This window comes from Pelodiscus sinensis, chromosome 8, assembly GCF_052426305.1.
Source record: "Pelodiscus sinensis isolate ZL-2025 chromosome 8, ASM5242630v1, whole genome shotgun sequence".
Taxonomy (NCBI): domain Eukaryota; kingdom Metazoa; phylum Chordata; order Testudines; family Trionychidae; genus Pelodiscus; species Pelodiscus sinensis.
The window spans coordinates 50,944,134-50,959,391 of NC_143059.1; the positions used below are offsets into that span (position 1 = coordinate 50,944,134).

General features: G+C 40.9%; 1 protein-coding gene across 2 annotated transcripts in view; it reads right to left on the reverse strand.

The window, feature by feature from the left end:
• Window positions 1-15,258, reverse strand: part of DOCK1 (dedicator of cytokinesis 1) — a 567,625-nt gene that overhangs the window by 3,903 nt on the left and 548,464 nt on the right. For both annotated transcript variants that reach the window (XM_075935276.2, XM_075935277.2), the window contains exon 51: window positions 11,367-11,512. In XM_075935276.2, coding sequence (XP_075791391.2) covers window positions 11,367-11,512 — 146 coding nt within the window. The remainder of the gene's footprint in view (window positions 1-11,366; window positions 11,513-15,258) is intronic.

Here is a 15,258-nt window from a genome sequence, read left to right on the forward strand (position 1 = left end):
ACAAGCAAATATTCTGTTGACCATCCAGTCAAATGATTTATTTTCATAAAATTGAAGCTACATGTACGATGACAAAAATCCGTACTGCTGAAAGAATACAAGACCACTCCAGGCTATCTTACACACTATTTACAGGTTACATTTTTAAAGCATGTTGACTATGAAATCATTGCAGCTTTTCAATCGCTGCAGTGGAATTTATTTTGCAGTATTACATCCACTAAATATTGTTTTTCAGTTCATAACATCCTTCCACTGCTGGCGAAGGTAACATCTGCCTTTCTTTTTGGTTTCTCAGTAATTTCATATCCCCTTTGCCATTGACACTAACTTTATGTGCCTCCTTTCCTTAATCCATTCTTGTTATACTATATTAGATTGCTATCGGATGCACTTCCAAACAAAATGTTAGCCACACACTAACTCTTTAAATTATAATACATGCTGTGAGTTTGCCAAGTTTCCTGATCACCGCCATGGGAACAATTCAACAGTCTGAAATAATTTAGCCTTTTATTGCACATTCTGTACATGGAATCTTGACATTGATGTTTCATTCCTACTTCACATGGCTCCATTTACAGATTGTTTACTTTACTAGACTTTATTGTAAATAACACCTTGTTTTTATTAGCATCTTGGAAGGCAGTCTATTATTTCTAAATCACATTCATGTTATTATGAAAACATTATGGATAGACCATGTGAAATTACATTACTTGAAAAGAAACCCTACGTTGTGATACAACAACCTAAAGCTTCTGGATCACTCTCTGACATTTTGAATAATTTTCTCCATTCATTTGGGCCAGAGTAAGCCCTAGAGCTATGCTTGATATGTTTGCTCATATTAAAACATTCCATTTATTTCTTGAGAGCCAGCAGAAATGTCAGAGAGTAGAGGAAAAGTATAAAAGTATTCATAGAAATCAAATGATCAATCATCATTAGAGTTGAAGACCTAACCGGGAAGAATATATATTGAAAACACAATGAGGATGGGCTAAATACACTAGCCATAAACAACATGCATATTATTTGGAAGTGCTCACATTCTGCAAGTAAATTAGCCAGAAAAGAAATAACAGAGGTAGTGGATAATTAATGTAATTGAATTTACAAATTCCATTATAATAGGGACTAAATTTAGCACTCCTTCATTTATATATGCAACCACTGAATATATTAGAAGAACATTTTACGATTCCAAAGCAGCACTATTGAGAAATCAGCTGGACAAAACTTAACAGCCAATGTGAATTGGTACAAAAACAAATTTGGTCACCACGCTAGGGCCTGGTCTATTCTAGACCAGGCAGGTCGGTTTAAGGTATGCAATTCCCGCAAAATGCTTACCATAAGCTGAGCTGTGGCAGCATCCACACAGCAGAAGGCCGACAGGAGCCCACACTCCTGTCTGTTTCCCTTCCTCCTGAGAGAATGAGAAGTTCTGGATACTGCTGGGGGCTGCCCTCAGCATTCAGTTTATGGGTCCACATTAGAACACAGAAGATTGACATGCCCTAAGAGCTTATCAGTCTTTTCTTTTTCTCAGCTATTTATTTAATGGCTACATCTAGACTGGCATGATTTTCCGCAAATGCTTTCAAAGGAAAAGCACTTTTTGCGGAAAAGCATCTGTGCCAATCTAGACACGCTTTTGCGCAAAAAAGCCCAGATCGCCATTTTAGACATCGGGGCTTTTTTGTGCAAAAAGGTACTGTGCTGTCTACACTGGCCCTCTTGCGCAAATGATTTGCCCAAATGGGAGCAGCATAGTATTTCTGCAAGAAGCACTGATTTCTTACAGTAGGAAGTCAGTGTTCTTGCGGAAATGCAAGTGGCCAGTGTAGACAGCTGGCAAGTTTTTCCGCAAAAGCAGCTGATTTTGCGGAAAAACTTGCCAGTCTAGACACAGCCAATATGAAATTAGGAAAACAATCATTAAACTCACAAAGCTGATATCAGAAGTACGTAAAACCATTCCACACAGAACATTTCTGAAATTAAAAAAAATAAAATTTCCCTTGCATTTATATTCATATTAAAGATGATCTGCAGAGTTCATGTTTATGTTTCAATAGTAATACTGAGTCCTTCAGTTTTTAGAGATTGCTTTTCTTTCTGAGATATAGTCTGCCAGTGCACATTAGAACCTATTTAAGGCAGATTCCCTGACACATGCGTACCTCAGGGGAAATGATAACCTTATAAAAAGGCACATCTGAAAAATACAAGCATTTTTTTCTTTCCATTTCAAATATTAAATTGCCCCCATTTGTTTGATTTTCCTCGGTAAAAAAAGAAGTTATCAAATTTAAAAATCTCTCCTTTCTTCTCACCCTTTTGTAGAAATAGAGCACAAAACATTGTACACACAAAATATAAGAATTAGAAACGACAAAAAATTCTTAATCTACAGAAAAGAAGAACATGATGGATAAAGAGTTTTTGTGAGTCAGAAAGCAGTACAAAACACACAAACTGAGTTCTACAATGAAACCTGGTGGCACTGCAAAGGAGATGACTTCCTGGCTGTGTGAAGACTGGCCAGCTTTCCGGAAAATCAGCCGCTTTTCCGGAAAAACTTGTCAGCTGTCTACACTGGCCACTTGAATTTCCGCAAAAGCACTGACTTCCTACTGTAAGAAATCAGTGTTTTTTGCGGAAATACTATGCTGCTCCCGTTCGGGCAAAAGTCCCTTTTGCGCAAAAGGGCCAGTGTAGATAGCTCAGATTTGTTTTCCGCAAAAAAGCCCTGATCGTGAAAATGGCGATGGGGGCTTTTTTGCGCAAAAGCGTGTCTAGATTGGCCACAGACGCTTTTCCGCAAAAAGTGCTTTTGCGGAAAAGCGTCCGTGACAATCTAGACACTCTGTTCCGAAAATGCTTTTAACGGAAAACTTTTCCGTTAAAAGCATTTCCGGAAAATCATTCCAGTCTAGACGTAGCCCCTGTGTTCCTATTTTATTGGAGCTCATCAGCAAGATATATGGTTAGCTTCAAAGATCTGATGCAGAATACATCACTTTTCAGAAGAAACTGATTTCACTTAATAAACCATAAATTATGCAATGAAAAGTAATCTGGCCACAAGCTACATTAGTGCTGTGCAACTATTTTCCAGCCCTGTTGTCCAAAATTCATTCTCTTGTTTTACTATTATTATTAAAGTGCCATTGAGTCACACAATCTATAAACAGCAGCATGTGTGTTATTTATCTATAGAGACTTACAGAAAAAAATCATCAGTATACAGTACTCACATAATAAAAATGTCACAGTGTGTCAAATGTTCAGCTGGTATAACTCTGTATAGCTCCACTGATTGCAATTCAGCTAGATCAATTTACACCAACTGAATATATGGCCCAACATTTGTAAATCTGTTCTGTTTAAAATACTGTATAGTGCTGATTTGGCCAGTGATGGTAGTATTCATGGCCAATAAGGGTAGTCACTAAGAAGATTATTTTGTCTCGGATAGGTAAGAACAAACAAAAAATGGCTACTTATCTATATAACTATTTTTGTTCTTAGAGATGCACATGTACATTGTAATGAAGGTGTACATGTACCCAATCATGTACAGGCAGTCCCCGAGTTACGCGGAGGCCCTTCCTCTCCCTGGTCTCCAGCAGACCAGGGAGAGGAAGCAAAGCGGCGGAACACGCGGGCAGCGGACAGGGCTGTCCGCTGCCCACGCGCTCCGCGGCTTGACTCTGCTTTGCCCCCCGTCTCCCTGGTCTGCAGACCAGGGGACCGGGGGGCAAAGCAGAGCAAAGCAGAGCCAAGCTGCGGAGCGCGCGGCCAGCTGACAGCCCAGACACGTCTGGGCTGTCAGCTGGCCGCGTGCTCCGCGGCTTGGCTCTGCTTTGCCCCCCCCTCTTCCTGGTCTGCGGACCAGGGGTATGGGGGGGGGGACAAAGCAGAGCAAAGCAGAGGCAAGCCGCGGAGCGCGCGGTCAGCTGACAGCCCAGACGTGTCTGGGCTGTCAGCTGGCCGCGTGCTCCACGGCTTAGCTGACCGCGCGCTCCGCGGCTTGGCTCTGCTTTGCTCTGCTTTGCCCCCCCCCCCCCCCGTCCCCCTGGTCTGCAAAGCAGAGCCAAGCAGAGCCAAGCCGCGGCGCGCGCGGTCAGCTGACAGCCCAGACGCGTCTGGGCTGTCAGCTGGCCGCGTGCTCCGCGGCTTGGCTCTGCTTTGCCCCCCGTTCCCCTGGTCTGCAGACCAGGGGGATGGGGGGGGCAAAGCAGAGCCAAGCCGCGGAGCACGCGGCCAGCGGACAGCCCAGACGTGTCTGGGCTGTCCGCTGCCCACGTGTTCCGCTGCTTTGCTCCCCGTCCTCCTGGTCTGCAGACCAGGGGGACGGGGAGCAAAGCAGAGCAAAGCCACGGAGCCCGAGGGCAGCAGGACAGCTACAGCGCGTCTGGGCTGTCCTGCTGCCCCCGTGCTCCGCGGCTTTGCTCCGGACACCTGTGGTACAGCAGCTGGGACGCTGCCAGTTGGTCCCGTAGCGCCGCTCTGGGAGCTACTGGACCAACCGGGCAGCACCCCAGCTGCTCTGCCCCAGGCGTCCTGATTCAGCCACTGCTGGTCAGTTTCAGCAGCGGCTGAATCAGGACGCCTGGGGCAGAGCAGCTTGGGTGCTGCTGGGTTGGTCCAGTAGCGCCGAGGAGCGGCGTCGCTACTGGAGCAACCCAGCAGCACCCCAGCTGCTCTGCCCCAGGCGTCCCCAAGTCAGCCGCTGCTGAAACTGACCAGTGGCTGACTACAGGAAGCCCCTGCCCCGGGCTTCCTGGAATCAGCCGCTGATCAGTTTCAGCAGCAGCTGACTTGGGGATGCCTGGGGTTCTTAAGTTGAATCTGTATGTAAGTCAGAACTGGCGTCCAGATTCAGCCGCTGTTGAAACTGATTAGTTTCAGCAGCGGCTGAATCTGGACGCCAGTTCCGACTTACATACAGATTCAACTTAAGAACAAACCTACAGTCCCTATCTTGTACATAACCCGGGGACTGCCTGTACTCTAGTTAGAGACTTTTGCCAGCATGTGCCTTCACTATCCTCGTGCATTGAGCCAAAAGTATAAAGAGTATGATTGTTGCTTTCCCCTCCATTCTTTTACTCCATCAGAAGCTTCATATTCTAAATAGTGGGGAAAGTAGGAGGGTCATAGAATATGCATAACACATCTTGAACAGTAGTTACTGTATTTGTGATGTTTTTTCCTTTCAGTGACTGTGCACAGATACATTCCACTTCAGGTGACTCACCAGCAATTTCCTAACAGATAGTGAGACTTTGACTTATATGGAGACGACAACACTGACTTGATGAAATTGGCATCATCTTGGGAAACTTTACTGAGAGCGTAGAGTCTGGAAAAGGCATGTACAGATGTCCATATTGTTTTGGAAATGTCCAATATATTTGAAAATGTCCAATACAGGCAGTCCCCGGGTTACGTACAAGATAGGGACTATAGGTTTGTTCTTAAGTTGAATTTGTATGTAAGTCGGAACTGGCTCCAGATTCAGCCGCTGCTGCTGAAACTGACCAGGGGCTGACTACAGGAAGCTGGAGGCAGAATTGCTCTGCCCCCAGCTTCCTGGAATCAGCCACTGATCAGTTTCAACAGCGGCTGAATCTCGAGCCTGGGACAGAACAGCTGGGCTGCCAGGTAGGTCCCTGCAGGCCCAACCCGGCAGCACCCCAGCTGCTCTACCCCAGGGTCCACAACAAAAGACTGGTCTGCTGGGGGGGGGGGGTGCACTAGCTGCGCCCCCCCCCCCAGCAGACCAGGGACACAGGGAGAAAAGCTGCAGCAGCGGCGGAGTGCTGCGCCTCTGAGGCTTTACTCTGGCAAAGCCTCAGAGGCGCGGGACCCGGTTGCCGCTGCGGCTTTGCTCCCCGTGTCCCTGGTCTGCTGGAGACAGTCCCCAGCAGACCAGGGGCACCCGGAGCAGCTTTTCTCGCCCCTGAGGTCGAGGTGGCGGGACCGCTGCGCTCTGGGCGGTCCCGCTGCCTGTGAGCTCCCGGGCGAGAAAGCCCCGTCCGTAAGTGCGGATCCGACATAAGTCGGATCTGCGTAACTCGGGGACTGCCTGTATATGAATGTGGCTCAGAAAAGCTGTGAAATGGATTGAACCCCAACACAGCCATTATCTTTGGTGGAGGAGAAACCTTAGCAAGACTGTAGCAAAGCTTGGGGAAGTGAAATATGCTGGGCTGTAATAGATTGAACCTTTCAGCTTAGATCACAAAGTCCAGGAGAGGATCTGTATGGTTCAGGTAAAATGCCAAAGACTTGTAAACATCAGGTTTAGAGGCTTTCCTTCAGCCCTGGAAGAGAATTCTGCGAGGACGAACTGTCTCATCAAGGGCACTGCTGATACCATTTTAGACATAAACTTAGGATGTGGTCTGAAACAGACCTTGTTTTTGTGAAAAAGTTAGCCGACCCGTCAGTCACAAAGTGCCTGAAGCTCTGAGACTTTCCTCACAGGGATAATCACAACTAAGAAAGTCATTTTAATTGACAATAGCAACAGAAATGATGTTTTCAAAGGTTTAAAAGGGAGAAGAGTACCACTGATTAAGCAGGGCAGTACTAAATTTAGGTCCCATTAAGGTACTGTACTGGACACAAGAGGGCACATGTTAATAAAGCCCTTAAAAAACCTGGAAACCAACAGATTAAAAAAGATAGAAAATTAATCCAATGAAGGTATATGGCAGAGAGGATTCTCAATGACCTGGCTGAGAGACCAGAGGATTTCATATACAGCAAGTTGTCTACTATATGTCTAATCACTGTATAATCTGCAGATAAATGATGAAACTCCATCCAGACTGAAAACCTTTTCTATTTCACTGCATATGTGGCTTTACAGGAATACTTTCTGTTGTTCATCAAAATGACCTGGGCACCTCGGAAGCTTCATTGCTCAAACAAGCGGGTGAGGTTTTTGGCTGTGAGGTGGAGAAACTGGGTTGCAATGTAGATATGCCTGGGTCTTGGGACAGAGTAGAATAATATGACCAAATGGAGAATTAATATAGGTCTATAACCCTAAACCTCTCTTGGCTAGACAGGCCTTACAAAAATTAAGCTTGTTTTGTCATTCATTCTCAGAATGAAAAGATTGGAAGGAATGCATACAGCAGATCTGTCCATCATGACATGAGAAAAGCATCTATCATGGAACCCAGACTGTGATCAGCCCTGGAGCAGAATCTCTTGCACTTATTGTTTACACTGGATACAGACAAGGTCTGTAACTAGGTATCCCCACAGTTGGAAGAACTGCTGCAGATTGTTTCTTCTTACTGACTCCTCAGAGAGTCTGTAAAGTTCCTGAGGAGGATTATCCACAATAGTGTTCCTCACTATTGGAAGTCAAAAAGCTTTTAGTGAAATATTATTCTTTATACAAAAGCTCAACAAATGAATCACTTGCTGACACAGCTGATATTATCTTATGCCTCCCTGCTTGTTCAGTTAAAACATAGCTATCGTATTGTCTGTGAGAACTTGAACCACTTGATCCCTGATGGCAGATCTCTAGACCCAACCAATACCTCAAAGCTCTAACACATTTATACAGAGTAAAATTGCCTGATGCTTAACAGTGAAGTTGACCCAGATAAACCACTACTCCCAGTCTTTAGTGGGCATGTCTGTTACAACAGTCACAGTTGTTTCCAGCCAAAAAGGAACCCACTTGCATTTGTGCAGAGGATCCAACCAACCCAGGGACTGAAGTATTTGTGGAAGTATGCAAATCAGCATGTCAGAAACCATGTTCTTGGAAGGTATACTGAGTGATGGCAGACCTACAGAAATCTGAGGTGAAACCTGGCATACTGTTATATATATATGCACTAAGTTGGTATAGCATATGGTGATCTCCTCCCACATTGAGATTCTGATGCAGATCTAGATGTTCTTAGCACAATCCAAAATGCTCATTAAGGCCCAGAGGCTATTCCTATCTTTGTACTTTTTATGGTTGAAGATGCTGTACTGGAGCCTCTTTGCAAGGATTCAGTCCTAGTTTCATGGTCTGCATATCTGTAGAGTGTAACCTTTTGGGAAAGCTGAAAGACCATGGAGGAAACATAGATCTGTCATGGTCAGAGTCTGATGAGGAGAAGATGTAGCTCTCCTAGGGCTTGTCTATACTACAAAGAAGATTGACGCTGCTGTAGTCAATCTTCTGGGGTTTGAATTAGTGGGTCTAATGAAGACCTGATAATTCAAACTGAGCGGGTGCTTCCATCGGTGCTGGTAGTCCTACTCTTCACAAGGAGTAAGGGAAGTCGACAGGAATGTGTGCCTCCCATGGACTGCCTGTTGTGTGGATGGCACCAAAACACGAGTGAAGTTACTTCGACTCCAATTTTGTAATTAATGTAGCAGAAGTTGCATATCTTATGTTGACTTTCCCCTTTAGAGTAGACCAGGCTCTAGTGAATAGAAGAGGAGCTCCAAATAGTGTTAGTGGAAGTTTTGGTACTGACAATACCGGTCAGATCTCTAAAGGTGGGAAGCAGACAAGGTGGTTGGAAGACAGAATGCAAGAGCTATTGTTGAGGGTTGCATGGAAGATGCAAGAAGAACCAAGGGATCAATGATAGTAGATGATGTTGTTGGCATCAATTCAGTGAAGGCTAATGCAGTCAGTGCCAGATATAAGAGATAGAAGAAAGTCTGCAGTATAAGAGAGTCTGGCAGAGAGAAATACAGAAGGCTCTTCACTACAAGGAAAACCTGTGCTATAGACAGCACTGAAATTGGAGGCAAGCATTCCTTTGCCATACACTAGGTAGGAGAACATGTGTGCTAGTTCGTCACTTTCCCCTAGTTCCTTTCAAAAGCAAGACAAACAGAACCTGAAAGTCAGCTATTCTGAGCTATTTCAGGCCAGGGAAGAACTCCAGAGTGATTATAGAGACTGCTCTCCCAGAAGCCCACTATGCTGAGAGAGATGTAGCATCAGATCATATGCAGTGAATCACAGAGAAAAAGAGAACCTTTCAGATAGGCCAGTGCAGGCTATTTAGAGTTCTGCATCAGATCCTTGGTTGATGTATATTGTCATAGTTTTATTGACTTTAGTGGAGCTATGGCAAAACTGCATCAACTGAGAATCTGCCCTTAATATTTAACTCAGCTTCCAGCTGAATCTCACCTGTTTTTCTGTGGCTAAATGAGGAAAACACACAGTGAAACCTTCTAATAATAATTTTCTGTCACAGAGAGACTTTAACCTCAGAGAAGCAAGATGATATGCAACATGCAATCTTCACTATATTCAAATTCTACTCTGAATGTTCCTCATGTACTAGACTCTCAAAAAGTCAAAATAAATATTACTATCATCTTCAACAAGTTTGTTTTCATTCTTTTATTATGCTCCTTCTTTGCCATACTCTTTATCAAGTTTTGTATCTGCTTCTGAATTTATGGAAAACTTCTCATTAAAACTATTATCCTGTGAATAGTAAGTATTATAGACAATATTTATAAATATAAGTGCTCCTTTGAGTGTCCTATTTGACTATGCATGCTAAGCAGGCAGTTGGTTTTGTATGCGAAGATGTACACGAGCCTGTGAAGGAGCACAACAGTCTAGAGGAATGCCTTGATGTAATAACAATCCTTTCAAGAGTCCTAGTATTCTTTTTCATGTTCACGTATGTTACTAAGAATTCTTTTAGTAGAACAAATCACACAATGCAAGAATGAATATCTACCCACATGGCTTTATTAGTTAATATTTTAAAAATGACAATGAACAAGATAAAAATCAAAACATTATAGTTGGAAGATTATTGGGATAAAAAGACTTAAGTCCATAAATAATTATTGATAGTTGTTAGACCTAAAGCACTCAAAATGATATGGCTATTTCTTGATACATTTGTCCATGTACCTTTTTCTGTTCACTGAAGCTTTTTTTACCTGTCTGACTTCAAGGCAAATAGTATTGAGCCAGTATTTCAGTCTAATACAGGGAGAGCTTTCCCATTCTGTAATGTCATTTTAAAGCAATCGGGATAAGATTATCTACAGAACTTTTCAATGGTTTGTTCTTATTGATGCTAAGAATACATAATTTAAAACTAGCAAATTTATTACAAAGCTAATCAAGAAAGTTAGTTGTTCCATTTATGAAATACCATAGACTGTAACCATACATTGTGGGGGTTCAGACATAAAAGTGCTAAGAGCATACCTGATTGATCTTTTTCATGCCCTGCACTAGTCTTCACATTATGCTTTTGATAATCTCACTGGGGTCCAAGTACAAAGTGAAATAAATGCAATCATTGCTATAAAATTGGAAGCCTTTCTAAATTCTATGAAATATAATCCCTCCATCTTTGTGTCAAATCTGTTTTCAGATCCACCTCACAGACGTTGTCACTATTCATAAACTCTTCAAGAGTAAAGAATCTGGTAAATGAAGTCTAGATAAAGAGCCAAATACTCATTGTATAACACTTCAAGAGCTTATTATCTAAGGATTTAGAACATATTTTTGATTAACTTTTCAGGTAGTGTTCAAATCCTCAGCTCCCTCAGAAATTGGTTGTTAGGGATCTGTACATTTTGGCAAAACACACTAAAATAAAGGGCTATAAAAATGTGTAAAACCTCAGACCGTCCCAATGAAGCATGGTATTACGATCCCCAATGCAAAGATGAAGAAACTGAGTCAAAAAAGTTAACTGAATTGTCCAAGATCACTAAGCAAGCCAGTGCAAAATTCTCACAATAGAACCCCTATCTTCTGAATCTGCACATGGACACATTTCTAAAAAAGTTAAACATTTAAAGCCCAAAATTGCTGAAGATTTTTTTTTGCAAATCATATTTTTATAGCTGTACTATAGTCTAGTGGTTTTGGGGAAATCTAAAAAATATGCTCATGATGAAAAATATTTCAGAGGCAACTGTGCTTGACTATATAGGAAATGACATAGAATTAAAAAATGTAAAGTTGTCAGAAAAACACTTTGTTTTCTCTCCTGAAATAGAATTGAAAGATTATAAAAAAACTAATTTGCTGCTGGAACTAGATCCTATCACTTTAACTCCCCTTGCTAAAAACTCTAACACGGTATTTTATTTTATATTTAGTTTTCTTGACTTAGAATGCATCTAACTTTACTTACATGTCATTTAGAATGAATCATAAAATGCCTCCATATCCTGATGAAGTCACTGTTCTGTAACTGTGGAAATCATTTGGATTGGCGTACATGTCTGTTACCAGCATAACACAGAACTTTACATTCTTGGCCAGCATAGTGTTGCAAATAAACTAGCAGAAAATCATTTGTACCTCTTAGACTTACCCTTTGATGTGTAGTGGGGGGTGTTGTAGGACTAATTAATTCTTGATTTTCCATGAGATTTCCATAATCTGCCATGCTACCTTTGAGAGGCAGAGGAGGAGGAATGTCTGCCATTTCCAAACTAGATACGCCATTCAGTTCCAGATCTGAAAAAAATTAACATTTCTTTAAGTCTTTGGATCACTTAAATCAAAGCTGAGATGCAGAATGCTTCTTTCCAGCATTAATGATGTGACAAAAATAGTACCCATGCATCTGTTTGCCCACTTTACATCTTGTAGACTGTATAATTATTTGGTGCTCATGGAACAATGGCTTTTAAATTTTTAAAAAAATCAACTGCTAGAATCATGAAAGTGAGGATCATTGTGTCAGGGTAGGTCAAGTTTTAAGTGTACAGTCTGTATCAACACTGACAAGGTCTCTAAGTGTTTAATAAAAAAGGAAACTGTAGAACATTATCATCTGTCTCAGATTTCACTCGCTGATATTCACAGATCATTTAAAACAAATAAAAATTTCTCAGCTGTAAGCTCTGCTTCTATGTGTTGTATCATACTGAACTGCGATGCTGCAAGTAATTTACCAAGAAACACACAGAATATAACATAGCAGAGCTTTATTTACTTTTCTGCTTTGAGAAATTTAGACTTTTAAAAATTAAATATACTGAAGAAATACGTAATTAACCATAAATATCTGTTGATATCTTTCCAAATCCAGAGCACATTATTATATTAAATGAGGAGTCATTAGGTGCTTAAATAGCTAATATTATAAACCAAGAGAATGTACAACAGACTTTTTTTTTTTAATTTACTCTCAGAAGGTAGGGAACAATCATTAACAGGGTGAAATTTATTCCTGTGAAGAAGACTAGAACTAGGTCTATGCAACATTTAATTTCCATTGAAGTCTTGTTTTGAAGGCCTAAGTGGCATATAAATTTGATGCTGGTCCTCGTAACGGATAAATTTCACTCTCATGAACTTATTTAGCTATTCTTCCACAGGCAAATCTTCCACTGATTTAAGCAAGAGCTTTTCCACAGGACTGAGCACTAGTAAGGCCCTTTTTAAATAATATGTCATTTTGTTTATAAATTGGGGAAACAATTTTCTCTTACAGGCTGATTTTTTTTTGTAGGTGGAGGGTTTACTTACACTGATTCTTTTTTAATGGAGAATATTTGACACTATCTTACATTGTGTATCTTTTCTGGTTTTTCTAAATGGCCCAACTTACTATTTTCTTCATTAGTACAACTTTAGCTTCAAGGCAGTTGCACTGATTTATCCCTGAAATCTTTTTGCCATTTCATCTCTATTTAGTCTATTCAGGATATATCAGCTAAAAGAATATATCTCATCCATCACTTTCAAATTCTTCCAATGGCATTCTCAACTTCTCCTTCAAGGACCTAAGCCATTCCATGGCTGCCTATTTCACTATTCTCATTTCTGTTTACCTCCTCCTCAATGAACCCTGCCTCACTTCTCCCATATTTCTTTTTCCCTCATTCTCATCCTTCCTTTCATTCTGTTCCCTACTTTCCTTTCCACGTTCTAAAGTAGCAGGCACTCCTCTTACAAATTCCTCAAACTCACTTTTACAAAGCCTACACACACTTAACACTTTATGAGAATATAGCATTACACGCTCATTAAAAAAAACAAAACAAAACAAACAAAAAACACCTCCAACAGGCTTCTCAGGTTGCTCAAGGTGCTTGGTCTTGTGTGTCTATTTAGAGATTTAAAGTCCTGATAAAAAAGACTGTCTCTTCATGATTAAAATCAAGATCCATAATGTTCATATTTAGTACGTCTTCTTAACAACATTTAATAAAATAAAATAGTAAATGAAATAAAATGATACACCCATAGCAATTTAATGGAACATTTGAAGAACATTGGCAGAAGATTTGCGTGCGTATACAATTTTGATAATTTTCGATTTTTTTCTTTGGTTGATGAGGGAAGACAGAAAATATGGGAGAATTTGCCTTTTTTGATAAACTTAAGAGTAACAAATCACCAGGACCAGATGGCATTCGCCCAAGAGTTCTGAAAGAACTCAAATGTGAAATTGTGGAACTATTAACTGTGATTTGTAACCTATCCTTTAAATCAACTTCTGTACCTAATGACTGCAAGATAGCTAATGTGATGCCAATATTTAAAAAGGGCTCTAGAGGTGATCCTAGCAATTGCAGGCCAGTAAGCCTAACATCAGTACCAGGCAAATTAGTTGAAACTATAATAAGTAATAGAATTGTCAGTCACATAGATGGACATAATTTTTTGGGGAAAAGTCAAATCATGCCTTACTAATCTACTAGAGTTCTTTGAGGTGGTCAACAAACATGTTGACAAGGAGGATCCAGTGGATATAGTGTACTTAGATTTTCAGAAAGCATTTGACATGCTCTCTCACCAAAGGCTCTTAAGTAAAGTAAGTTGTCACATGGGATAAGAAGGAAGGTTCTCTCATAGACTGATGACTGGTTAAAAGACAGGAAACAAAAAGTAGGAATAAATGACCGGTTTTCAGAGGTAAGTAGTGGTCTCCACCACAGGTTTGAACGGGGATCAATCCTATTCAACATATTTATAAATGACCTGGAGAAAGAGGTAAACAGTGAGGTGGGAAAATCTGCAGATGATACTAAACTGTTCAAGATAGGTAAGACCAAAGCAGACTTTGAAGAGCTTCAAAAGGATCTCACAAAATTGGGTGACTGGGGAACAAAATGGCAAATGAATTTTAATGCAGGTAAATGTAAAGTAATGTACACTGGTAAACCTAATCCCAAGTATACATACAAAATGATGGGGACTAATTTATCTATAACCACTCAAGAGAGAGATCTTGGAGTCATTGTGGATAGTTCTCTGAAAACATCCACACAGTGTGCAACAGCAATCAAAAAAGCAAACAGAATGTTTGGAATCATTAAAAAAGGGAGAGAGAATAAGACAGAGAATTCCTTATAGTCACTATATAAATCCCGCATCTTGAATACTGCGTACAGATGTGGTCGCCTCATCTCGAAAAATATATCCTGGCATTGGAAATGGTTCAGAAAAGGGCAACAAAAATGATGAGGGGTTTGGAATGGGTCTCATATGAAGAGAGATTAAAAACACTTGGACTTAGAAAAGAGCTTAGGTGAGTAAGAGGAGATATCCTAGAGGTCTATAAAATCATGACTGGTATGGAAAAAGTGAATAAGGAAAAGTTATTTAATTGTTCCCATAACATAGGAACTTGGGGGTGACCAAATGAAATGAATAGGTATCAGGTTTAAAACAAACAGAAGGAAATTTTTCTACATGCAGCACACAGTCAACCCATGGAATTGCTTTCCAGAGGATGTTGTGAAGATTAGGACTTTAACAGGGTTCAAAAAAGAACTAGATAAATTCATAGGGGTTAGATCCATCAATGCCTATTAGTCAGAATGTGTAAAGGAGTTGTCCCTGGCCTCAGTCTGTCAGAGGCTGGAAATGGATGACAGGAGAGGAGCACTTAATGATTACTTGTTCTGTTTGCTCCCTCTAGGGCATCTGGCATTGGCCACTGTTGAAAGAGAGAATACTGGACTAAATGGACCTTTGGTCTGGCCCAGTATGGCCGTTCTTATGTTCTTAAAAAGTCAGGACACTTCCAGTAGGGCTTAAGTATGGGACAGTCCCTTTAAAAATGAGATGTCTGGTCACCCTCCAGTATATTAAATGATAATATAGTACATATTAAATCCTTGTGTGCTATTATGGATAAACTACTGAAAGCTACAAGAAGATAAATAGTCAAAAAGCTGATGTCAGTTACAATGGTGAAATTCCAGTGACTGTAACAGAGCTCAGTTATTGTAACTGAGAACGGAATT